The 25594-nt window shown below is 43.7% G+C and overlaps 1 protein-coding gene and 3 non-coding genes across 5 annotated transcripts; all 4 read right to left on the bottom strand.

Annotated features, from left to right (window-relative positions):
• Window positions 1–516: 516 nt before the first annotated feature.
• On the bottom strand, window positions 517–19540 carry acin1b (apoptotic chromatin condensation inducer 1b). 2 transcript variants are annotated; one of them, XM_027011440.2, is made up of 17 exons: window positions 19362–19540; window positions 17996–18061; window positions 17154–17265; window positions 16439–16515; window positions 13931–15700; window positions 13500–13561; window positions 8648–8786; window positions 4764–4809; window positions 4515–4645; window positions 4118–4267; window positions 3817–3988; window positions 3461–3606; window positions 3131–3238; window positions 2890–2997; window positions 2356–2698; window positions 2164–2261; window positions 517–2047 (listed from the first exon to the last, which is right to left on the bottom strand). In XM_027011440.2, the coding sequence occupies exons 1-17, from the start codon at window positions 19497–19499 to the stop codon at window positions 1679–1681; spliced, it is 4035 nt and encodes a 1344-aa protein (XP_026867241.2). In that variant the 5' UTR covers window positions 19500–19540; the 3' UTR covers window positions 517–1678. The 2 variants fall into 2 exon arrangements, with proteins under 2 accessions (XP_026867241.2, XP_026867245.2); XM_027011444.2 differs by lacking the exon at window positions 517–2047 and having other exon boundaries at window positions 2182–2263; window positions 2357–2698.
• LOC113578338 lies at window positions 13769–13879 on the bottom strand. Its single transcript, XR_003410735.1, has one exon. It is a non-coding gene; the product is annotated as a small nucleolar RNA U6-53/MBII-28 (small nucleolar RNA).
• Window positions 16805–16917, bottom strand: LOC113578336. Its single transcript, XR_003410733.2, has one exon. It is a non-coding gene; the product is annotated as a small nucleolar RNA U6-53/MBII-28 (small nucleolar RNA).
• LOC113578337 lies at window positions 18146–18254 on the bottom strand. The gene has a single exon (XR_003410734.1). It is a non-coding gene; the product is annotated as a small nucleolar RNA U6-53/MBII-28 (small nucleolar RNA).
• Window positions 19541–25594: the final 6054 nt, after the last annotated feature.

Raw genomic sequence — 25594 nt, 5'->3', positions numbered from 1 at the left:
AAACTGCAATGAACATTCTTCATTCTGGAAGTGGAGTGGAAGATAAACATAATGCTACATCAATAAATGATCTAGAAAGCAGGTTATGACCATGTTAGCTTGGATTAAAATGGTGTTACAACAGGGTTTCTGTTCACTATGAAGGAGAACCAGCTGGAGCCAAGACTGGATTAGGTACAAGATTGAACATCAAGGGCAAAAAAAAAAAAAAAGAAAAAAAAGTTTGCATGTGAATGCACTTACTGAAAGTTAAATCAAAACTACTCCAGTTTCTATGATTTCAAACACGTTCATACATAAGATATTGCCTCTGCTGACTGCAGAATTTTACTTGTTATATAAAAATTAGCATAAGCTTTACAAAGCAGCTATTTGAACAGCCTTTGTAATCCATACTTACCTCTGCATTACATCACTTATTTAAATTTTGTGAGCCAGAGAAATGGTCATGCATGCTGTAGCCCATCTCAAAATAAAGACGTCACAATTTAAAATCAAGATGCACAAAGAAGCCAATTTTCATTATTCACCTTTTTTATTATTCTTTGTACATTCTGCATACAGAAGAGAAGAAAAATAAATCAAAAAGCAAATAGGAATCTCTCATTTTCAAACTAAAAAATTTTTTTTAAAACATCCTTAAAACTTGTATTGTTCCTCTCTTGTCTATAAAGGATTGGGTTCTCCCTTATGCTTCACAGAGGGTAAATGGTGAAGAACGTAGAGGACTACAAACTGGAACAGAAGAACAGCGGGACACCCGACAAAGGGACAGGGTGTGAAGAGACACACTAACCAAACCACCTGCTTTCCTTCATGACAGCACCCTTCTAAACCATGACTCTGGAGATAGGCAATAGTAGTCAGTCGTTCAGTGCACTAGGGTCTGAAAGGGTCTGATAGAGGCTGTGGCTCAAATACACAACAGGTTTAACCAAATTCGATGGCAAAAAGAATTTACTTAAGGGGAACATTGTCAACAGAAATAAATTAATTCAAAGTCCTAAAACAAGAAATATCTAGAACTTAAAAAAAACAAACAAAAAAAAAAACCTCAATCCCACACTACGTTTACTGCCCGCCGGCTCTAAACAAGATTTCATTTAAAAAAATTAAAATAAAAATCAGGAGTGGAAAAAAAAAAAAAAAATGAAGCATCAATTACCCTTTCTTGGTAGAATAGTCATAGCCACTCAGAACCTTAGACTACATGAATCCTCTCCAAGAATGAGGGTCTTTGATACATACACAAACCTCAGTCTGAAAACAAAGATTTCTACATCAACTTGGCAAAAAAAAGAAAAGAAAAAAAAGATGGAAGCCCCTGAAATAAGAAAGGTGTACAGCAGATACAACAGTACGAGTGAGACGCTAATTATGTGTATGCACGTTAAGTGTGTCCTTTTTTTTAGTTTAAAAAAAAAAGAAAAAAAAAGTGAAGAGTGTAAATCCTTGAAACAACAAGATTTTCAGCACTGGAACCTTTGATTCATACTTGGGCACCAGTAGACAAGAAAGAGCATTCAAAGTACGCCACTCATTCACTCACTCTTTCTCTCTCTCTCTCTCTCTCTCTCTCACTCACTCACACACACACACACACACATACATACATACACACACACACACACGCACGCACACACACACAAATGCTGCTTTCCCCTCCTCACACACAGGCTCAGTGCCGCCTGTCCCTGGATGGGTTGCTGCGGCTTCTTGAGCGCCTGCCGCCCCCTGCAGTCTTGGAGTCACTGGCTCGGCCTCTATTGCTGTCTCTCTTTTTCTCACCCTCTTTCTCTCTGCCTTTCTCCCTCTCCCTCTCTCTCTCTCTCTCCCTATCTCTCTCTCTATCTCTCTCTCTCTCTCCTTCAGCTGTACGGCCAGAGCCACCTACCCCGCCCCCTGCGTTTCCTCCCTCTTTTTCACGCCCCCGTGCTCTCTCTTTCCGCTCTTCCTCACGTTTCTTCTCCTCCTCCTCCTGAAGCTCCTTCCTTCTTTTCTCTCGCTCCTTCATCCGCTCAGCTCTCTCCAGACTCCTCTGAGCTGCCTGTGGAGTGTTAAGAGGGACAGAGAAACAGAATGAGCTTTAATACGTGAGAATCATTCGAAACTGTAGCGTTATCAGTGTATGAGCTTTTGGTGGTGCGTGTAAAGGTGTCCGACCTGTTCTTCAGTTAGTGGCAGCCAGTATATACAAGGAGCTGCTTTGGTTTTACGGAACAGATCATCCAGCAGTTTGGCTGGAGGCTCTTCTGGTTTATCTACAGCAAGAACATCAGACCACCGGCCAAAGTATGTTAAACCAGCTTGACTATTGTAGGACAGCATATTGCGAGGTGGAAGAAAGAGTCTCACCTTTTTTCTCAGACCTCCTCTCTTTGCTCTTTCCGCGCTCCTTGCGTCTCCTGTCCCGGTCACGCGAGCGGGACCTGCGAGTGGTGTCCCGCTCATCGCGGCCGAAGTCGCGCACCTTGTCCCGGTCCCACTCGCGCTCTGAACGAGTCCTCTCCCTGCGTTCCATCTCACGCTCGCGCTCCGCCCACTGGTCCCTGATGGGCGCCGGCGCGGGAGTTGGCGTGGTGGCTGCAGCCTCCCGTTCACGGCTCGGGGGCAGGAGGGGAGCAGGAGCAGTGGGGCGGCCCGGCGGTGGAGGGACTCGTGGGTCCTCACCAGTCAGCAGGGCCTTATGGAAGTCCAACTTGAGAGAGAGGGAAGGGTGAAAAAGGCAGAGAAAGGAAATGGTGCAGATGGAAAAAGTTATAACATTATAAAACCTGGGCAAACAGTTGTTGAACACATCCCACGCACATTTCACAGCTGACATTTGTTGTCATGCATCAGTCTGGCTGGTTTATTTGAATAAAATGCAAAACTTAAAAGGCCTCTTACCTCGTCTTGTTCGCAGAAGTCCACTCTGAGCACTTTGGGATTGCTGGACGGCCATTTCACACCATGCAGAGCCTCTCGAGTTGCGACTGCCTCCTCTGTACTAGAGTACTGAAACAAAGATCAGACACATTCAACTCACTCCAGCAACATCAAGGCAGGCAAATCACTAGCAGGAGGCTAAAGCAGTGAACAGAATAAGGAAAACGAGGCGGTGTGACAGAGAGAGACAAACAGCTCTCACAGTGACATAGCAGTGAGATTTGATCTTATCGATCCAGAAGCCCTCTTCTACCACTGCACCGGTCCGATTTAACAGCTCCTTCAGCTGGCCCAGGGTGAAAGGGCGTACCTGCGCAGACGCACACAATAAAAAGGTAGACACATTAACATGCTACAAATCCTTTAGATGTGATAATCTAACACGCATACATAAAACACACACGCCCACAAAATGTATGGATTTGTACTGCAAAAAGGTTTTATTTAGCATAGAATTTGTAGCCGGTTGTCCATGAGTCATAAACCTCATATTTTGAATACGTTCTCTCTCACACACAGAGAGCTCTCTCACCAGGTTGCAGATATGGATGATTTGGGAGGGTTTGCCGCGGTGAGGGGAGAGCTGGCGGCCAGTGCGCACGGGATCATCGATGGTGACGGACACACCCACCTTCAGCTGACTGATGGAGCGCCTCACCACTGAATCATTGGGAGTCACTGGAGGAGAGAAAGCAAGCGGGTTTAAAGGAGGAGCAGAATCCATCATTAGGGTTTCTAAAAATCATTTCTAAACAAATGGATCAACTTCGTGCCAGGACAGATTTGAAGGGGACAGTACGTGTGAATAAGTTTAGACTGATGCCAACTAATGGCACACGAGTTCTCTTTGTAGAATAAAGTTTGGGGATATTAACAACAAATACGGACCTTTCTTAGGATCACTCTCCTGGGTTTCCATGGTAACCTCCGTCAAGCTCTCGCTCCTCTGTTTCCTGTGGGGCTTCTCTTTTTCCTTATCCCCTTCCGCATGCTCCTCTTCCTCATCTTCCTCGTCTTCTTTTTCTTTCTGTCCATTTTCCTGTCCTTCAGAAGGAACAACCTAAACACAGGGCAAAATAAAAACACACAAATAATGACCAAAACAATCCCAAACACTATTCAATCTGTCCCCATAAATGCAGATGATCAAAAACGGAGTACTTCACCGTTAGGTCAGGCGGTTGCATACCTGTGTTACGGTGCGCCTTATCTTGAGGCCCTGGTCGTCGTCGTCGTGTTCGGCCTGCTGACCAGCGTCCTCGTCCCCAGAGAAGTGCCCTTCATCAGGGTGCAGTTCCACTACAGCCTCCTGAAGAGGCTTTATATCTGGGATCAGAGACTGCAGAAACATGGCCAGGGGATACACACCCCCATGGTCAGACTGACAGTGAGACTGTTTTGTTGCTGATGCATTGATATGGAATCATCAAAATAAATTACAGGAAAAACAAACGAAACAAAACAGCTGGAGAATGAGTCATCGTTAAAAACCACTAGCAGAGATGGACATCAAGTGTCATAAGAGAAACAGTCAATGGGTCAGTTGGACATTTCTATGATGACGACGGTGGTCAGTGAGCCTTTACCTTCAGTGATTCAGTAGTGATACTGATCGATGGCTTCTTGGCAGTGACTGCAGTACTAGAGCCCCACCTCCTCTTCCTACCGGCTCCGCCCCCAGACTCCGCCTCCACTGCTGCTCCCTCAGGTTTAGCAGCTACAAAGAAAAAACATCAGACACAGACATAAGAACACAAAAATAGACAGTGAGGCACAAAAAATGGCAAAATCATCAAGTCCATTAGTATTCCTCCCCTATTTGCCCCTTCACTTACTAGTCAGTGAAATCTTGCGTGCTGCAAAGGCTTTTGGAGTGGTGCTCTGAAAAGAGATATAACGACAAAAAAAAAAAAAAAAAAAAAAAAATGGGGAGAGAAAAAAAAAAGAAAAAAAAAAAGAGAGACCCAAGTGGGTGCAGGGAGAGATGAGCCAGAGACAAACACCAGACCAGGAGTGGGAAGGGGCGGGTGATAGAGGAGAGGAGGAAAAGAGAGACGAAAGAATCAGTGAGACCACCAATTATATCATCTACTGACCTGACACACAGAGGACCTGAACACAACCCATAACCTGCCTGGCTCTGTCCAAAAGAGCTGAACTTACATGTTACAAAATGCATGCTTGATTCATACAATCTATTCCACCATTAGTACTACATAGATAATTCTACAAGCCTTATTGCCCCCCACCTTACTCTAAACTGTCCTTGAGACAAAATAAAATTTATAAAGTAAATCCCCCGATTTTATCCCAAATAAATAAATAAACACCCCAACAAAAAAAATTCTGATAACTGTTTATGAAAAATAAATACATCTCTGGAAAAAATTGTATTTCCTGGTACCATTGACACCTGATTCCTCACTGGCTTGGCTATGGCCCAACCGCACGGCAGTGTGCACTGTATCTAGGCAACAAGGGTCCAATCAGAGGAGGCTGATGAGTGAGGACGTGCAATGGTCACAAATTGAGCGTGCTGATTGGCTGGCTGACAGGAACTGCTCTTTTGCTGGACTTTTACGTTGTGGGAGTAATTTTTTAATCAGTGGCTTGTGGGATGTCTGCAAAAGTCTTTGATGGGTTTTGAGATTTCTGTTAAACAGAAACAGTCTTTGATGGTTAACATCATGAGTTAACATGATTTTCAAGGGGTTACTGGGCATCCAAGCAAACCTACAAAAATCACTTAAGCAGAGTCTGTGGGAGCTTGTGTGTTTACCCCAGGAAGCTCTTTCCTTTGAAAAAGAGCAGTCCGTCTGAAGTTACAGTCTAAGGAGCTTCATCACTGAAGACACAAAAGAAGTCCATAATCCACATTGCAGATGGTGTTCACCACAATGGCATGTGGTGGAAGGGCACACATTAAGCTCCAAGATGATGCTAATTAATGTCCTTAATTTCCTTCAGGCAAACTCTAATCCACCAATACTAAATGTCTGGGAGGCAGATGAAATGGACTACAAACAGTACAGATACTTCCAGCATGGAAACATGAAAGTTTGTGTCTGGAAAATCTGAGGCAAAAAACTTTGGTAAGCCTTGAGCCCGTGATGCTTGTGGTTATTCCAGAAAGTTCACTTCTTTAAGCAAAATTAGAGGTACAGTCCAGCAAAAAACAAACCCATCCAGTGGCAATGCCAAATAAAGTGCCAACTTGCAAACTGCAGGAGCTGGAAGAACAAGCTGACAGGCAACATCAGATGAGAACCAAGTCCATGGTTAATTCTTAGCCTTTGAGTCTTGTGCATGTGAGCTAATCCAGAACAGCAGAACTGAACTCTGAGCTCTGCTTGTTAATTTGGTGGAGACTGGTCCATAGGTGCTTTAGAAAAAGCAGATGAGGGCTGATTCGTGCAAGGTGATTGAGTCCACTGAAGCCCATACATACAGAGAAGAATGCTGATAAACCAGCAGCTCAACAAGCACACCGATGGCCATGGCATTTAAACCACTGTGGTGCTTGTCAGGCTGTGCAAAGGAGCTGTGTCTGGCCAGGCTCAGCTCTGTGCTCGCCTGATCTGTAGGAGCCATACAAGAAGGGTTCTAGTGGGATAGAGGGCGTATCTTCTCAAAATGACTGCCACCACCCACTGCCCAAGCAAGTCTTTGGGCTTCTCCCAAGCAGTCCAATCAGGGGCCACATCAGTTTGTATGGTGACCGGTGTAGCCAATCGTCAGGGTTCCATCAGGTGAGGCTAAGTTTGCGGCGGTGACTCTGTCTGGGGGAAGCCTAGCTCAGGTGCAGCCAAGCCGCTGGGACATAGCACGGCAGGTGATGGAGGTAGAGGAGGAGAGGTGGAGGTAGTTACGCAGGTACCAGTATGAGCAATGGAGGAAGGGAGGGCACCTTCACGACAAAGCAATCAGTGGGTTTTTTAAAAACACAACACAGTCATACCACAAGATAAAGAGAAAGAAGCAGCAGATGTGCAGTGTGTGTGTGTGTGGGGGGGGGGGGACGGGGACAGAGAGGAAAACACAGAGAGAGAGAGAGAGAGAGAGAGAGAGAGAGAGAGAGAGAGAGAGAGAGAGAGAGAGAGAGAGAGAGAGAGAGAGAGAGAGAGAACAGTAGGGTTATAGAAGGAGGAGAGAGAGACAGAGGACAAAAGACATGATAGTAACTGAGCAGAAGAGGGACAGATGATAAGGGAGAGTATGTGAAAGGGAGAACAGTGTACAGCAAGAGGGTGAAGGGAGAAAGGAGAAGAAGGTGGCCATCTCTGTCCCTCCGTCACCCATCAAATCAAAAAACGTGAATCATCATAAAATCATAATACATTTACACATTATCCCATTCAGAAATAATTAAAAAGTTACAATATGACTGAGTACAACTTGAGCAGTTGAGGGTTAAGGGCCTTGCTCAGGGGCCCAACAGTGGTGGGGCTTGAACCAGCAAACTCCAATTACAAGTACCATAACCACTGAGCTACCACTGCAATCACTGGACCCAACTGGTTTGTTAATTACAAAAGTCCACCACTAGCTCAATTATGGCATTCTGACAAAACTCAATTCTGATAACTACACAAACACCTTCATGTATTTACATTTGCTTAAGTATTGGTTTGCTACACTCCAATCTTGCCAACAACCTCTCATTTAAATTGGTCTGCTTCTCTAACAAAAGTCTGAATGAGAACATTTTTTTTAGTCTGGGTACAGATTAAATCTTCACCTCCACCACTAAGTCTTCTTAAGTTCCGATTGCAACTGCAACAGCCAACACGCCGGCATTTTGTACTAATTATGGAACCTCACAAATCACAATGTCCTGCTACCAAACCCACTGTGGTGGAACAGTGAGGTATTTACAGTGATCCCAGAGCTTCCATGATGCATTTTACCCCTTACTGCAGAGTGAGAGAGCATAGCAACTAAGACTACTACATGCACATTCACAGGCCTCACCTACCTCTAGGCTGACATACATATCACATGACTGAAGCAGAAGCCCTTATACTGTCACAGATTCACCTCTCCCTCTCTCACACACCCAGCAATCCAGTGAGTTGAAGTTGTGTCTAATTTCACACACTGTTAGCCATCCTCAACCACTGACACTATAATAACAGCAAGCAGACAGAGGACTAGCGAGAGACGTGAGGGAGAGAGAGAGCGAGAGAGAGAGAGAGCGAGAGAGAGCGAGAGATGGAGGGGGAAAGAGATGGAAGGAGAGAGAGTAAGGGTTGCTCTGAGAGATACTTATAGGTCCACAGCGACAAATTTCAAAAAGGGAAAAGGAATTGATTTCCTCCCCCCATAAAAACTGGGTTCTTTGCATCTCCCTCATAACTAATCATAGGTACATTCAGATTCATCCAACATCCTTAGCCATATTTTTTCTCCGACACAATGGAATGATTAAATTTTCCAGATTGTTAACATTCCCTCCACTGGTATATAAAAAGATGTTCTATAGCATATTTTAAAGTACAGCGATACATTTTCATAGGTCAACTATGTTCATTAAATAAATCAAGTTGTGCTTTGAATACAACATGTTCTTAAACTGAAAATAAAGCTGATGGGAAAGCTTGCTTGGGTTTTCCACTTAAAGACCAATTTGGATGCACCTCAACAAATAATAGACATACAGCCCTCCCCTGCTCCTTAGGGTCTTTTGTTCCACAGGCCTCTTTACAGGGGGCCTTATTACCTCATCAGGGCGGGACCCGCCAGCCTCTGGCGCCCCCTGTGATACAGGTTGGCTCAGGGCACTCTCTGACTCGGGCCGTTCCTCGAGCTCCATAGCAACGGGGCCTGTGGGCTCAGCAACTGCAGCCTGCTTCACATCCCTAGACAGAGAGAGAGAGAGAGAGAGAGAGAGAGAGAGAGAGAGAGAGAGAGAGAACAAAATGATTGCGCTCAGCATTACATCATCACGGAGGGAACGACAGGAGAGAAGAATGTGAGGGGTTGCAGGGGAGAGAAGACAGACAGAGAGGAGGAAAGATGAATCAAGTGATCTGGAGTGTCAACCAGGAAACAGACAGAGTACCGTCACTGGACCAGCGGGTCCCCAAAGCACAGTCTAAAGAGCAGAGATTTGACTGACCTTACATGAGAGAGCGAGAGCGTTCACGGAAGTGAGAGAGCACAAGCACTAAGAAACAAGAGTGAAAGAGAGGTAAGGTAGTGGAGCCTGGTGATCTGGGTCACTATTACTATAAATAACTCACCAGCCAAATGACACCCAAAGCCAGGGTCAAACACACACAAACGCACACATACACAAAATGACAGCCAAAGCCAGGAACCTAGACACTCCTGCAACAACCCTCACAGATAACACAAGCAGCTGACCACCACCACCACCACCACCACCAGGGAACAGCTCCCTCTGGTACTGCACAGTACTACCCAGTTTAGTGGGATCCTCTGCTCCAAACCACATGATTTTGCCCATCAATAAAACATATAGCTAATGAGTTTTCCAGGGTGTTAAAGTACAACTAATGTGAATTTTTGGGAGTTTTGCCCCCCCCCCCCCAAAGACTATTTGTGCACTGCAGCAACAGCCCAAAATTCAGTCTTTTGTTACTGAGAGCTTAATTCATCACAACCAGTTAAATTTCACCAAACTGTCACAAAATAAAGCAACGCATGGAAACATGCATCACAGCAGGACAGCAGCCCTTTGAGGGAGCTGGATGCGAGGGATGGTGGAACAGATCAATAAAGAAGCATCCTACACCATTAGGACAAGAGCTTCAAACCACATTTGGCCATTATGTCACCCTGTCAGATGGAGATCACTGGCAAAGCCAATCATATTGATTCTCCTTTGAAGACCCTCACCTATGACCACTCACTCTCATGCCCCCTTCACTTGTGCACCTACAGCAGGTGTGAAAGTGAGTTCGGTTCCCCTGGCACACAATGGCGATTGCTTTCATTATTCTATTGGGGATATTCTAGGTTTTCTCCTCGTGGTTGAAAAAGCGAACTCTTAGCACAGCATGGGGGTGGTCAGAAGACAAAAGTCAACAGAAAGCCAATCAAGGAAAGTGCCCAGCATTTACACATCAATGCAAGGCTGTCAGCCACTATGAGTGAAAGAAAGCTGGCCAAGTAAAAGAGGCAGAAGTATAAGGATAAAAAAAAAAACAAGAAAAACGAGTTGCTGCAATTTCACATGTTTGGAGTCCTCCTAAGCGGCCAGTCTCCCCCTAGACAGTGGTATATACACGTGTATACATATGTCTCAGCACAAAATGCATTTCTGGGATTTTCCACCATTGGTGTCACCACTGACAGCAACTGATCTCTCCCCCAGGGGCTGCCTTCATAACTCCCCTAGCACACACATGGTTTCCTTAACAACCAAGGGGGTAGTGTCAGGGAGGAGCTTTTTCACACAAAGAACATGTTCAAATACCTAAAATAAAGATCACCAAGTTTCTCACTCTCCCAAACACACTCAGACCACACTGCACATTTAAGGTCACCTGTATTAAAGCTGAACGTCTGAAAAGAACCCAATCTGTACCCAAGTCACAATGACTGACTGTAATATGCTTAATATTTTGATCACCCCTTTCCTAAGGCAGGAACGGGTAACGCTGGCCAATCGTGTCCAATGGTTCTGTTTTAAGGCTCCCGAATGTCTTTTGATCGCTTTCAGAGTCGTGAAGTAACAAAAACAGTAAGAGACGCGAGGAGTGTAGTCGTCGTTTTATTTAGAAAGGCAGGGCGCAGCACACCCCGCGATGATAACGCAACGCTATTATCTTTATTACTAATTCATCGCTACACGCGTCCCTCTTGATCAGTAATGTTCACATCCTCAGACAAACGCCAGTGGCCATCCCCCTTCCCCCCCATCACCACGCTCCTCAAAACCGCAGCAAACATCGACACATCCTCGCCTATTTTTAATCAACACAACAAACGACTACGGTACATTTCTTCTCCGGAGAGCAAAGATCAGACAGCGCATCCAGCGAATGTAACCGGTCGTAAGCAAAATTCGGAGGCAAGCGTCCATTAAGCCTCGTAGCAACCTAGCGCCAGGGTATTTCTGGAAATCTACCGTCTCTCTGCCTTACCCGCCTTTATTGCCGTCGGACAGCATGACGACGGGTTATAACCTGGACGGCTACGGTTGCGTCTGTTCTGCCGGTCACAGCTGCGTAGGCAGAAATCAAAGACGTGGAAACGCTACGGGACTGCTATTTTGTGCAATGCGTCGGTATATGCACAGCGGCGCTCACTTAGCAGCCATGTTGAATAGAGACGGGGCAGTGTGAGAAGCCAGCGAGGGGGAGGAGCCGTTCTTCCTTCTCCAAGGCCACACCGGCTACAAGGCTGTCGCACAGAACGCCTGATAGAAAATACAGATGCCTAGACCACTGCTGGGGGAGGGGTGTGTGTGTGTGTGTGTGTGTGTAAGTGAACTGGTTCACGCGAGCATGTTTTCGAAATAGCAATTTGGAAACATACGAAGATAAAAAAAAATAATTAATTAATTAAATATAGAACACATCTGTTTCTGATGGTCATTTCATACACACAAAGTAATATATATATATGTGTGTGTGTGTGTGTGCACGTACACACCCCAATTTAGCTGGTTTGTAATGTAATGAGTGTGTGTGTGTGTGTGTATATATATATATATATATATACACACACACAACACTACTAAAGTGCACCCACACAAATAATTCACTCCCATCACCTTCCCCCTCAGCATTTGATGTAAATAAAATAAGTGCCGGATGGTGCTTCTTCCCAAGTCTGTTGCTTCACAAGCATTTTTAGCAATTACTGAATTATCGCTAGTTGAGTCTGCTGCTGAGAGAAGGGTGGGAGCAGACTGGTGTCAATTACACACTCATCCTAAACTGCCGTCTTCCAGAAAACTGTCTTGAGGGAAAAGTCACCTAGAGTGAGGACTGAAAGAAAGCACTTCTTTTAGCAATCTCCCAGCTGCTCAGCTCTTGGGTCCTGCTGAGCTATTTTTACAAAGGCACACACATGGGTCAGCTTGGGGCTTTATTCTTATGGCCCATCCCTGCTTCAAGCCTTCAAATTAGGGTTTTATTTGCTGCCTCCCTCAGCTCTGTGTGCCCGGTAGAGAGCTCATTATTTTGGGACAGAGAGAATATATATTAACACAACAAGAAGGTCCTCTTGCTGTGCCATACAAAGCACATCAAAAGTTTCTGCCAGAGGACTTTTCATTCATTTTCACTGCATTTCACCACCGGTTGCCACATAAATATTATACATTTATTTATAATTGGACAATCTCTAAATAACAAGCATAATTAAGTAAACCATTTCCCAAATCCAGAATGCTGTGACCAACCCAACCCATCCATTTCTGAAATCAAATCAGATCACCCAGTGCGCTTTCACCTTCTAGAAGACCTTCAGGAGGCACATGGTTCCATCACGGAGAAAAGGCAAATGAATGAAGAGGTGCATATTGGGTGAGTGGCATCAGCATCGGATAATGAAACACAATGAGTGTTATGCACACTGACAGTAGGCAGTGCATCTAATAGACCATCACAACACCTCTAAGAATGCTGACACAGGGGAGAATAGGACTGCTCTTAAGATTGTATCTGGCATTCACCTTTAAATTTACACTCACAACTGACACAATCTTTAAAGACCCTGCCATCACTGAGTATTTTTAAATAAATAAATAAATAAATAAATCTGAAATCTTGTTAAATGTGAGACATTGCTTTTTAGACAAGGCAAATATGGGGGAAAACTTATATGCCAGTCTAAAAAAGTCTCTAGAAAGCCTGTGCAATTGTTTAAACACATTCAATAAATAAGTTTCCTTTGTGTCAACACATACAGATAACTGCCTATTCTTTCTTTACTTTTAATAATGCTATGACACACAGGGAGTGTGTTGCATATTAGGGTTCTCATTAGTTAAAATAAACCCTGTCTGAACAAGCGATGTGTTGCACCTCTTCAGAAGACAGAGTTTCCAAGCATCCCTGCTAGCCAATGCACTGTTTCTATAAGTGCAAACTTGGCTTCTACTAATAGGATCTGATTTCCATGTCAGGGCCATCCTTATTGGGTGTTCACAAGAGAATAATTTGCTCTACTTGGGTGAGAATAATGGCAAAGCCCCCTAGCTGTCTATATAAAGTAATGCTAGCTAACAGAAGACATTATTAGGCAACTGAGCTAGCCTGTATCACTCTTTGAGCTACAGTTCAATAGACATATGGTTGCTGGTTCAATTGACATATGGTTGGTACTACAGAGGCAGCAAGTGTTACCCCTCAGCCACCCAAGCTGCTAGCTGTCTACCCTATATCAGGAGGAGAATGTGGTGAAAAACACTGGGTGAAAAACTGGGGGGAAAAAGAAAGCATGTACCAGGTGCCAGAAAGAAATATGGCACCTAGAAACTGTAATTAGAGAACAATCAGGTAGGAACTTGTGTTTGTTTTTGTGTGTGTGTGTGTGTGTGTGTGTGTGTGTGTGTGTGAGATGCACAAAGGGTGCAACAAGCTTCTGCTGCTAACCTGGAAGCTTCCACCTTCTGTTCTTCTGCATGAGATGCTCGTTTTGGCTTATCCTCTTCATCCTGATCAAACAAACATGAAAGTCGCATCAGCGAAGCAAAACATGAAATATTACACAGTACAATTTCCATTTCTCCATGACAATGAATGCACCTTCACATACAAAATGTGAAGAGATATTACTTCTCCCCTAGATTTACAGAGTGGAATGTATAGATCTTTATTGTTCCCATGGCAAGTTGTCTACGAATCAAACATCTCGTTTGTGTTTTCCTCAGATCACACTGCGAGTGTGAGAAGTTGAGTTGAACTCACTTATGCCCAGAGACACACAGTCAGTCTGGCATATCAGTATTAGCATGGCAAACTCATCACAGGAAACACATCAGAGGCAAACCTAAACACCACAAATGGACAAGCCAATCACACACCTTCTGTTGTGTGGATTTTGCTTGTGGGGAAGAGCCCGGGGAACTAGAGGAGGAGGATTCAGAATCAGAGTCAGAGGAAGAAGACTGGCTTGAGGGGGACGAGTGTGGTTCGGATGACTTCTGTCTCTGTCTGGCTTTTTCTCTTGCTTTCTCTGCTTCCCCATCTTCTGGTGGTGGAGAGGGAGGAAGAACAGAGGGGGTCTTTTTAGCATCTTCCACTGATTTTGCTGGTCGTGGAGATGCCGGTTTCTCTATTTCTGCCTGAGGCTTCATTTCTTCATCTCCCTTGCTCTCAGTTGTCGACTCAGGCACCACGCTGGGTACCTCAGTCTCCATGGAGACATCCACATCAGCACGGCAGGGTCCTGACATGAGGGTCGACACCTGATCCGGTTTGGAAGAGAACACGAGGCATTCAGGTGGGGGAACTTCAGAGAAGATCCGTGGTCGCTTAGCAATAGCGGGTGGGGAGGTGGTGGGTGATGTATGACTGATGAGGGCAGAGGCCTGAGGGGGTGAAGCCTCACGTCCACGTTTACACGAAAAAACAGGAGAACTATGGCTTGTTTTCACAGACTCCTCTTCTTTTTCCTCCTCCACACTCCTTTGCTCTGGCTCTCTCTCTTCGTCACATTTCTGAGGTCTTCTGTCCTTCTTCTGTTCAGCTTCCTCAGTTGCCACCAGCTCTGGAGTGCCAATCTCAGCTGTGGTGAGCACCGCAGCCGACGGCTCTGCCTCGTTGAGCTGCTGCTCCGAGGGCCCCTTCTGATGGGGAGCCGCGTCTGTATCACCGCTGTTATCGTTCATCCCCCTGGGGAACACGAGAACCCCTGGACCAGAAGTCACTCGCCCATCCTCCTGCTCCCCCACTTCCATTGCTCCTTCTCCCTCGTCATCTTCCTCCTTTTTCTGCCCAGCACTAAAAGCCCCCTCTGACTCCATCTTGCGCACAAGCAGGCTGAGAGGCCCAGGCCTACGTTGGGATGGCGGCTCCGGGCTGCTGGACCTGGAGCTGGAGCTGGACTCCTGCCTCTGGAAGGACAGAGGGGAGGAGATGCCAGCCAGCCCAGGAGCAGCACCCTCTCCTGGGGCAGCAGGTTCATCCTGGTCTGGGGGGCTCTGCTTGGGGGTGTCAGGTAGAGGAAAGGAGAGCTCTGGGGGAGGGGAGGGTGGAGGCGTGGGCTGGCGGAGCTGCAGGGGGGGCTGGTGGGCGGCTTGGGGTTGGGGTGGGATGTGCTGTGGAGGTTGGAGCTTGCGACGCGACCGTTGCGCCACTGGAGGTTGGTGCACGGGAGGAGGGCGTGCGTTTTTTCTCCCGTGAGAAGATGGACCCCATTCGTCATCTTCGTCACTATCGTCATCGTCGTCATCGTCATCGTCGTCGTCACTGTCCTCCTGAGCGCGAGCCGATCGACTGAACTGAGGCGTTGAGTGGGCAGGGCCTGCTTCAACCGGCGCGGTCCCTTCTCGTTCTTGCGTGCGGGGCACAATGAGTGGCAGGCCTTGTCTTTCCGGCTGGCCAACCACACGCACTGACAGAGAGGCGACTGCACGGGGAGGGGAGGGAGTGGCAACCTCCTCCTGTGAGAAAGATGGGTGCCAGATCCTCCCAATAGATGCGTCAGGGGGCTCCTGGGCTACTGCAGCTGAGCCCATATCCAGCCGTCGAGCTGCTGCTATAGCAGGGTCCCGTGGCACAACGTCCACCCGCTCCCCTCCTTCTTTGTCTTCTGCTCGTGACAGAGCAGGATGAGACGGTATAATGTGATGCTGAAAAAAAAAAAGGGAAAAAGCTCAGGCAGAGGCAAGAAGAATTCAGGGGCGGGCAGGACAGAGGTAATTTGACAATGAATGGGCAATTACCTCTATAAGAAACTTCTGGGAACTGTAATTTCTTATCGTTCAGCAAAGTTTTTTATCGTCCAGCATAAGGTTAACAATATTATGAGTGCTATAACTATTACTGTTTTAAACGACAACAATGGTTTGCTATTAGAATCTGATATACAGAATTACTAAGCAGAGATGATTAGTGATGTTATAATGCATTACTTTGCACATTACTGTGCTTCATATAAAAGTACACACAGCAGGGATTAGTTTCTACAGCAGATTTGCAGACATTTAACTTTTAATGCAACAAATGTGCTTTTTTTGTTACAAAATACACACTGACCAATTAATAAAGGTTTTCGAGGAAAAAGCTTCATCAAAATAAAAGATACTTAATCTATACTAAATGTATATGTAGTCAAGGCCTTTAAACTTTACCATGTACTACAGTATTATTAATGAAACTTAATAATTATGCTTTTTTGGCTGATGTTTGTCTGACTGGCCCTACTTCAAATTTCAAAATAAAATTCCCAGACATGTTCATGGGGTAGAGTAGCTGGAGGTCTTTACAACAGAAAAACAACCACAGGGAGCCGAGGACGTTGGCCTCGGCCTGGGTGTGCACATTGTTCCCACTGCAGGTGTGTTTGTTTGGAAAGCCTGTTTGCTAACCTTGTCAGGCAGATAGGAAGTGCCGTCATGGGCCGCTGTGTGGTCATCCTCCTCAGGGCCCGCAGGGCTGTTTGTATCTAAAGCCGTACAAGGGAGTCAGGGTTATACACACAGGCACACACGTGAGCGCGCACACACACACACACACACACACACACACACACACACACACAGCAGGAGTCAGAGGTTAAGGTTAGAGATACCACACACCACATTATATTTTAGCATATTTCTTTCCTTTATGTGATGTGTGTAATATAGCCTTGCCAAATACAGAATAATCAATAAAAAGTGAGTGCAATCATTTTTACTACTGCACAAAAAAATAGAATAGGTTTAAAAATTTAAATAAATATACAAAAAGTGTTTCCTCAGATCACACTGCAAGTGTGAGAAGTTGAGTTGAACTCATTTACGCCCAGAAAGAGACACACTCAGTCTGGCGCATCAGTATTAGCATGGCAAACTCATCACAGGAAACGCACCAGAGGCAAACATCTTTAATGTAATCACCGACTGACTGCGTGGACAGGATTCACTTGTACCTCGGGGTCACAGCCCAAGTCAATCCGCTGACACAAAGCAAGACGTTTGCTCCGCTGGAGGTAGAGCTTTCTAACAACTGATTATCTTTGGTCAAACGGAAGTGAGCCCTAGATCCCGTTTAGTGTCCTACGGTGCACCACTGTATTGGAGGAGTGTGCAGGCATCTCACCATCCACCTCAGATGCTTCCCGTGCCTCCCTCTCCATTCTCTGGCGGAGCAGCTCTTGCTGCTTGGCCAGGTACTGTTTGATGAAGCTGTTCTGGCTCATCTCCTCCCCTATCTGAAGCACAAATAAAGAAGTGCATACTTCAGCCTGAGAATGAGTCCCACATCTCCTCCAGCTCATTCCCTCTAAGGCTTGAGCTACATTCATTAACACTTGGAGCAATTTTGATGGGAAGAAAGAGCACTGTGGGCAGGAAGAACCCAATCTCAGATTAGCACAGCTATTCGTTGGATCTAGGACAACAAGAGCCTTACCTACAGGGTGTGCTTGTTCAAGACTTCTTTTACAGTCAACTAAAAGTATAATTTTAAGTTATTCAATTTTTAGTCATTATATAGCTTGTGTGTTTTGAATGCATGATGACCCCGTATGAGTCATGTAGGGAACTCTGGCATACTGTTTGTTTATTAAAACTATCAGCATCAGTTTTCCAGACAAAGATTAGTCCTAGGCCTAGACTAAAAAGGACTTCCAATTGCATATCCATGACTTGGCATAATCCGTATCTTAGAAACTGATCCTCGGCTACTTCATTAATAAACACATTTACCTACTGTACAGCGGCTGAATGGTGAATTAGACACACACATAACACATACACCACACCTGGAACTGAAACATCACTTTAAACATAAAGAAAAACCAGGTATTCAGCCAGAGGTTTTTAAGCAGAGATTTGTTCCTGTACTATAGAACATGTTAAATCAATTGCATGCCAAACACTTGATAAGGTAAAGAAAAAGAGGAAATGGAATGTGTGCTGAAAAACTAGAGCTTCACTGACCTGCGAGTTGGGCTGTAGACCGACATGAGGGGTTGAGGTTCTCTGGAGGTTCTCCAACATGAGAGCCTGAAAAAAAAACAGCAGTCAAACATCTCATAGGAAAAAAACCCCAAAGAATTTGTGGTTCATAAGTGTAACTTGTTTATGTGTTTTCCTCAGATCACACTGCGAGTGTGAGAAGTTGAGCTGAACTCATTTACGCCCAGAGAGACAGTCAGTCTGGCGCATCAGTATTAGCATGGCAAACTCATCACAGGAAACACGTGTTACACGAGAAATAAAATAAAACTTTAGACTTTTCCACGCATCACAAAAAATACAAACCTCCACCTGAACAGTGCAGTGTCCTTTGCATTTCATAAATATAGTAAAAATGATGTCTGGTACTCTCTGCTCCATTTTGTTAAAAATAACATTCTCTCCAATGGGAAAAAAAGTTCTGTCGAATCAATAAAGATAATGGTAAACCCCGTGAAAAACCAGGTGAATTATAACAGCGCAGGCACTGTGAGGCCGTGTTTATAGTAGGCTCGTGGTGGGAGTGACGACGCATTTCCACATACTTCTCAAATGATTGGTGTGAAGTGCACAATTCACCAGTCGGCGAGATGCGTCGGCGATACCGAGGACAATAGAATTCTGTTTTTCACTATGATTGCTATTTTAAATTCAAGAATAGATGCAAATAGGTACTAAATACTAGAAGTTATGTACCTTAAATATTTTTTTAAAGTACTAAAATGGTTTTAATGCAAATTAAAGTACTTCCAAAACTGATGTTTGATATTTTGTGTGTAAACTGATTTACACCTAAAAGACCGTGAAGTGTAGTTTATACGATTGCTTACGGGGTGCAAGGTGGATTATAGATACTTAATCCCATTGCGTGTATCTCCAAATTAATTAGCCGTGTGATTTTAACCACTCGTCTATTGACAATCCCAAACTTTAAACGATTACTTTCGCCCAGTTGATCGGTGTTTACCAGACTAAATGTCAGCCACTCATCCATCACAGCAGAGTGACGGGCGCGCCCCCAGTCACCGCGCGCCCCCCCAACACTACAAACATAGAGGGCGCGAGCACGAAGTCAACTCACAAACCTCAGGATCACACGACAGAGCGACTCCCTTTCCGTCACCAATAACGCAAAGGCTTTGCAAAAATAATATCTCTTGAGCCGCACAGGTAAGCGGGCGACTGCTAAGTAATATGGCAATGCAGTTCGCGATTTAAACTGTGCACATGAACTAAATGAGCATTCCCGCTTCCGAAGCACCAGTACTTGGCCTGCCACTCGGGTCTCGTCTCCGAGTGAACTTGATAGTAGCCCACAATTTTAGCCAAATGGCTTGATCAAACTTACCCCTTTAAGTCGTTTGATAAGCGCATTTTTCTGACCGCTTTTGGCCAAACCTCGTTGTTCCAAGGCAGCTTTTAAATCCGCCACACGGAGCGAATGAAGCGGTTTCCCATCTAGCGTAACATCTTCGAGTTCCGCCATTTTGCTTCCCCTTTGCTCGATCGCTCAAACTTCGGGCTGTCGCCGCAACGTTCTCGACGTGCATACGTCACGTTTCGGAGATTTCCGAAAAACGACGAAGTTTGCATAACAAAACCATGGCCTCACGATAGCCTGTTCAAAAATAAAGACAAATGGCTGTTTAATAACTAGCGAAACACAAACGCATTCAGGCTGTAATCTTGTCATTCTAATGCAAATTAGATTTTCTGACGGGTTAAAGAAATTCCAGCGCCAGGGATTTAAATTTAAATGAAAATCCTTTCTAATACAAAATAGACTGATGATTGACAAATGACTTCGCCCGCTTATCTCGTCGGTTTAATTTAACAGGCGAGACGCAGTTTAAGTTTCGCAAAGTTCTGTGGAAATTCCCTGAATTACAAATAATTACGGGAAGATCGTCGATTTAACCTATATCACAAAAACATAGTATATCTGAGCCTTGTTGACTAAATCAATAAAAAGTAAGCAATAAAAAAGGTGCAGTCTTATCGTTTGGATTCTAACGAAACATGTATTTGAAATAAATTGGCATTATGTCAAAGTAGGCTACTAGAGAACGTCTGTTTACGTTAGGTGTCCACGAAGGGATCCTTCGATACAATTGATCAAGGCAGTTGAGTATAAAATAAGAACAAACGAGTGTCAAATACGTTTTGTAAAAAATCATATTCTTAGAGCAATATTTTTAAAACATTGTCAGAGTGTTATTAGTGTAGATAAAACGACTCTCGGGCAGTATATTGGAGTAAAAATACACATTTTAAAGCTGTTTATCTGAAAACCTAAAAAATACTGCAAAACCTCAAATACTGCAGAAAATGCCGCAGCACACACATGTTTATGTTTAAAATGATTTACTCCGGAAAGAATGAGAGAATGGTTAGTTCATTTTGGAAATATAAAAAACAATGAGAAAGTCAGTAAGTGCACACTTTTTGGCTCAGAATCTTTCCAACTGAAATATTGGGCTGGTCAGGGATGCTGATATAGTCCATTGGGTGGCGATGTGGGACAGTAAACTAGTTTAAATAAAGCACTTAATACTTTTTAGTATTTAATACTCTATACCTGTGTTAACATTTCACCCAACCAACACCTTATGAACACAAGGATACAGATAACAGCAATAGCTAAATACTGCTATTAATGGACCAGTGCATTTCCAAGCAACAGATTTTGCAACAAAAATGCATGTGAACTAAAAGTCTGTTATGGAGTCTCCACTGAGGCAAATTCAAACTGTCTTTAAAACAGTGTAGAAGTGATTAAATAGAAAGTTCAGTTGCTAATGTAGACATATTTACATTAAATTATACATTTATGAAAAAGATAAAGCTTAGTACAAAAAAATCTGTAAATTGCTATTATAAATAAATAAAAGACTTTGCATAGTAACTTTAGGCCAACTACTCTAACTGTTCATGAAGGAAGGCAGGTCACTAATGCTGAGATGAGTGACATTTATTGTGGACAATTCATAATAATCATACATTATATTTATATAGACATTTTCAAAGACCGAAAGATGCTTACAATAGTTGGTACACAAGAAAAGACATTGATGGACGTATAAAGCAGAACGTATACAATATACATAACATTTACAAATAGTGCTTAGTGAACATGCGCAAGAGCTGATGAAAGAGGAGTTTAGGTTTGAGAAAGGATAGATTTGAATATAGAGAGAGTTGCAGACTGTTGGACCAGAGGGTGAAGGGAGTTCCAGATTTGAAGAGCACATATGGAAAAAGCACGATCACCATCATCGTGCAGGCTGGAGGAAGGGACAGTAAGCAACCCGGCTGAGGAAGGTCTAAGAAGTAGGTTTGTAAGGAAGGAGAAGCACAGACAGGTATGCAGGAGCGCGGTTATTTAGGGCCTTGTAAGTGAGTTGGAGTATTTTTAATTGAATATGGTATTTTACAATGAAAAATTTGGAGAATGGGCATGAGAGCAAGTATGGGTGAGAAGGCAGAGTTCTGAACTATCTGAAGTTTAAACCGAGGAAGAACTCATGCTGAATAGAATAGAGATGCAGTAGTCCAAGCAGCTAGAGATGAAGACAAGAATGAGAATTTCAACAGCAGTCTGAGTGAGGAATGACCTAATTTTGGCAATGTTACACAGATGGAAAAAAAGTTGTTTTAATTACAGAGTTGATGTGGGCACTGAATGAAACGGTGGATTCGAGGAATCGTTAGCCATGAAACTGTCAGAGGTCGAGAATTCATTAATACAGCGGCTAAGAGGTTCTGTTGTGATACAAGTTACCCATCGTTTTGCAAATCAAAAATTGCACTGCATTTGTATTTACACAAAGCATATTTATCAACTGTATAATACAACTGAAAAGAGTTTGTATGCATGTGAAAACATTACACTTCAGATAAGATAGTAATGATAATGTCAGCATGACAAACTTAACCAAACTGGTCATTATAGTTGACCAGCTAACCCATCAAACTCAAATGAAAATGTAGCCTATGCTTTAAGTTAGCAGCGATGTATCTAGGTATTTAGACAGAAACTGAGTTATGTTAAATGGGATTTTTATCAGCATTCTTTAAGTCTTCCTCATTGTAAAAAAGAAGCAATAGTAAATATGCAAGAATGCGGAGGATGAATAGATCGGTTGTTCATTCTGAATCAGCCTAACTAATGATAAAATCATGGTAATCACAAATATAAATTACATTTCACTAGCTGCTTGCTTACCGCTGGTCCTTCTCTGTGTCCTCCAGAAAAACCCCTGTTGTGTTGAGACTAGATTTGAAGCTTTTTGGAAGTTGCATGTGTTTTCTGAAGGTTCATGCTTTTTTGAAAACAGACAAGAAACTAAGCAGTATAACGGAGAACACTACCAAAAAACAACACCTGGGAACAGTTAGGGGAGGATAATAATACACAAGACAAGGGACAGTATCCTGGAACAAACCAGAAACAAAAACACGCAGAAGCCATCACCATTCTGATAGAGTTGGGAATTGTGAGGACTACCTCACACACAAAGGCATAACTGACTCACAGAGGGGAAAATAAAGAGACTGATGCTGAATTTGCATCTGGGCTATTTAATATTGTATTCCAAACTCCAGATTTGCTTGATGGCAGTAAAAAGTGGAGAGAAGTGCTAGACTTTCTATCGCCTTTCTATCTGTTTCAGCAGCATTACAGGTCCAGTACTTCCTGCATCCTGCTGAATCAAATATACTTTTGTTTTCCCAAGAGACTATTTATGTTGTGACTCAGTTTTTCAGACTACCTCCTTTATACATCATGCCAGAATAGCAGGCTATTGGTCATTTTGTGTGCCAATCGAATTTCGTTTTGCTGCATTAGTAGACGGTTCATGGCCATGTTAATTGGCAAAAGGCACCAGACTCTCCTCAGGCTCTCCCCAGAGTGGCAGTCAATGTGAAACTAATGAGCACAGCTCAGAATGGGATTGGGAACAGCACCAGAGGCTCAAAGCACCACCTACTGACAGACAGAGTGGTCCAGTAGGATGCTAACACCAGACAAACCAACAAAACCATTGCCTGGTCCGAATAAAAAAAAAAGGCATACAACTCAATGCCACACACCTGGATACTCGAACTTGAATGTATAAGGTCAATAAAACCAACACTGGAAGGCAATGAGAAGACAATTGCCCAGGTATATTAAAGAGATGCACTGTTCCCACTGCTGTTCTGCATAGGTGTAAATCCTCTTAGGCAGATTATCAATAAGAGTGGTTACAGGTACAGATTCATGAGAGGAACTGCCATCAGCCACCTTGTGTACACCCTCCTGTATGCACTGATTGACTCACTGATCCACCTGACCCAGATGTACAACATGGACATAGGTCATTCAAGCTGGCGAAGTATAGTTGGCTGACAGTAAAGTGACGGAGGGGAATGGTGCTTCCACAAGGCCATATCACAGATCTGGAAGTCAACTACAAATGCCTAATGATTCTCAAATCCTGCGGGAACCATGAGGCAGAAACGAGAAGGACAGCAATGGCCAAGTACCTCCATAGGGTAAGGTCCTCCAGAGTCAGTTGAACAGGAACAATAAAATCAAGGCCAAAAACACATATGCCCTGCCAACCATCAGATACCTAGCAGGCACAATAAGATGGGCAAGAGAAAAACTAGAAGCTACTGATGTCAAGACCAGAAAACTCCTCACAATGCAGTGGACACTTCACCTAAGATCCAATATCCAAAGGCTGTATGCCAGCCAGAAGGAGGGGGGAAGGGGCTTACAAAGCATAAGATCCACTGCCAAGGGTAAGACACACAACATCCACGAATACATCCTAGAAATGGTTCCTGAGGATGAGCTGGTGAGGAAGTGCCTGAGTCATATGGGGGATGTGGTCACCATGGACAAGAAACAGGCACCATGGCAGGATAAGCCCCTCTGTGGAATGCACTGCCAACAGACACAGAGGTGGCTTACATAAGACAATCCTACCAATGGCTGGAAAAAGCAGGACTGGCGGACAGTGCAGAGACAGTAATCATGGCAGCACAAGATCAAGCACAAAGCACTTGGTTAATTGAAGAAGGGCTGTATCACACAAGAAGACCAAAGATGCAGACTCTGCAGGATGCAAGATGCCAGCAGTGAAAGCATACACTAAGAAAGACAACCAAGTTGCAGGGATCTTATACAGGAACATGTGCAAGGCATATGAGCTAGCCCCAAGTGAAAATTGGAGGAATTACAGAGACTGGTGAAGAACAACAAGGCTAAGACCTTGTGGGACCTCCAGGAGAAGAAAACAGAAATGGTAATGGATATGAAAGTACCAAGTAATGGAAACATCTAAACAAAGGAATATGAGAAGTTTGAAAAATAAGGTTGGAAAGAAGAAACAGAGAGAATGTGGAAGTTTAACACCAAGGTTGTCCTTGTGGTGATTGCGGCACTTGGGGATGTGACCCCAAAGAGGTTTGGCCGCAATAGATCCCAGGAATGACATCAGTCTCAATCCAGACAAGCATAATTCTAGGACCAGCAAAAATACAGCACTGCACTGGTAAAAGGACCAAATGTGACAAAAATATATGACCACCAGCTGAAATGGTGAATCAGGAATTAACTGGAAAGCCCTGTGTAATAAATAAATAAATGGTTTTGGCATCAGTTATTCTCTCTGATGCAGCTGTGCTGAATGAATGAATCAGTTTCATGCTGATTGGTGTAATGACACAATAGGAATCCCTAGGCCCTAAAAGTTGTGCAAATTATATAGTGACAACAACTTTATCTGTGGCTCCAAGAAATATAGCTAGCTAACTAAGAGTTTCCTAGCATTGCAGGTTAGGTAGTTAGCCATATAGTTGCAGGTACATTTTCTCACTTTTTGGCTAAATCACCTACAAACAGTCCCAGCACATATTTTCCTTTACAATATCATTTGATTTTATTTGACAACTACTCGTCCATCAACAATTTAGAGATTACCTCATTGTATTGTATATTACTGTCCATAATTACCTTAAAATTGGACATTCATTTCATTCATATAAAACATATTGTAAATCATTTTAGGGGTTTCAGTTATTTTCAATGTAGGAACCATTTATATTTGATTATCTCATTCTAACATGATTGTACTTCAGAGATTTTTGATGATAATCACGTTATGAGTAAATGTGTAGCTTTTATGTTTCAGGTCAAAATGGACTCTGCTGTTAAAAATGTAACCAGAAGTGGTGTTTTGTTTTTGTTTTTTTCCTGAAGAAAACTTTATTTTTGACAAGAATACATTTTAACAGAAATCTAACATTACATCAGCATAACTTAAACATTTCAAATCCTTATTTGTAAAATACTTGTCACACCCTGGAGTCTGTTGCAAAAGAGCAATGCTGAATGTATGGACAATTGATTGACATAAAAGCTCATTCTGCACATGAAAGACAGTATGTGACTGTGTGTGTGGGATTTGCAGGTATATATTTTTTTGGATTTGTATCAAGCTGTGCTGGTCATTCTGGCACCCCTTATGTCTGCTTCCAGCAGCCTAAACAGATACATACAAGTCTGAGTAAAGTTGTTGGTTATCTGTC

Source organism: Electrophorus electricus, chromosome 19, assembly GCF_013358815.1.
Source record: "Electrophorus electricus isolate fEleEle1 chromosome 19, fEleEle1.pri, whole genome shotgun sequence".
Taxonomy (NCBI): domain Eukaryota; kingdom Metazoa; phylum Chordata; class Actinopteri; order Gymnotiformes; family Gymnotidae; genus Electrophorus; species Electrophorus electricus.
The sequence above is the reverse complement of the archived record's forward strand: the minus strand, read 5'-3'. Positions and strand labels throughout refer to the sequence as shown.

What these genes read in the sequence shown, in the direction of transcription:
- acin1b (XM_027011440.2), bottom strand. Translation starts at nt 19,499, where the DNA reads ATGGCGGAACTCGAAGATGTTACGCTAGATGGGAAACCGCTTCATTCG. An exon ending in CAGAAGGTGGAAGCTTCCAG is followed by an intron (nt 8,787 to 13,499) that starts GTTAGCAGCAGA and finishes CTCTCTGTCTAG; the next exon opens with GGATGTGAAGCAGGCTGCAG. An exon ending in AATCTCACTGCTATGTCACT is followed by an intron (nt 2,998 to 3,130) that starts GTGAGAGCTGTT and finishes TCTTTGTTTCAG; the next exon opens with TACTCTAGTACAGAGGAGGC.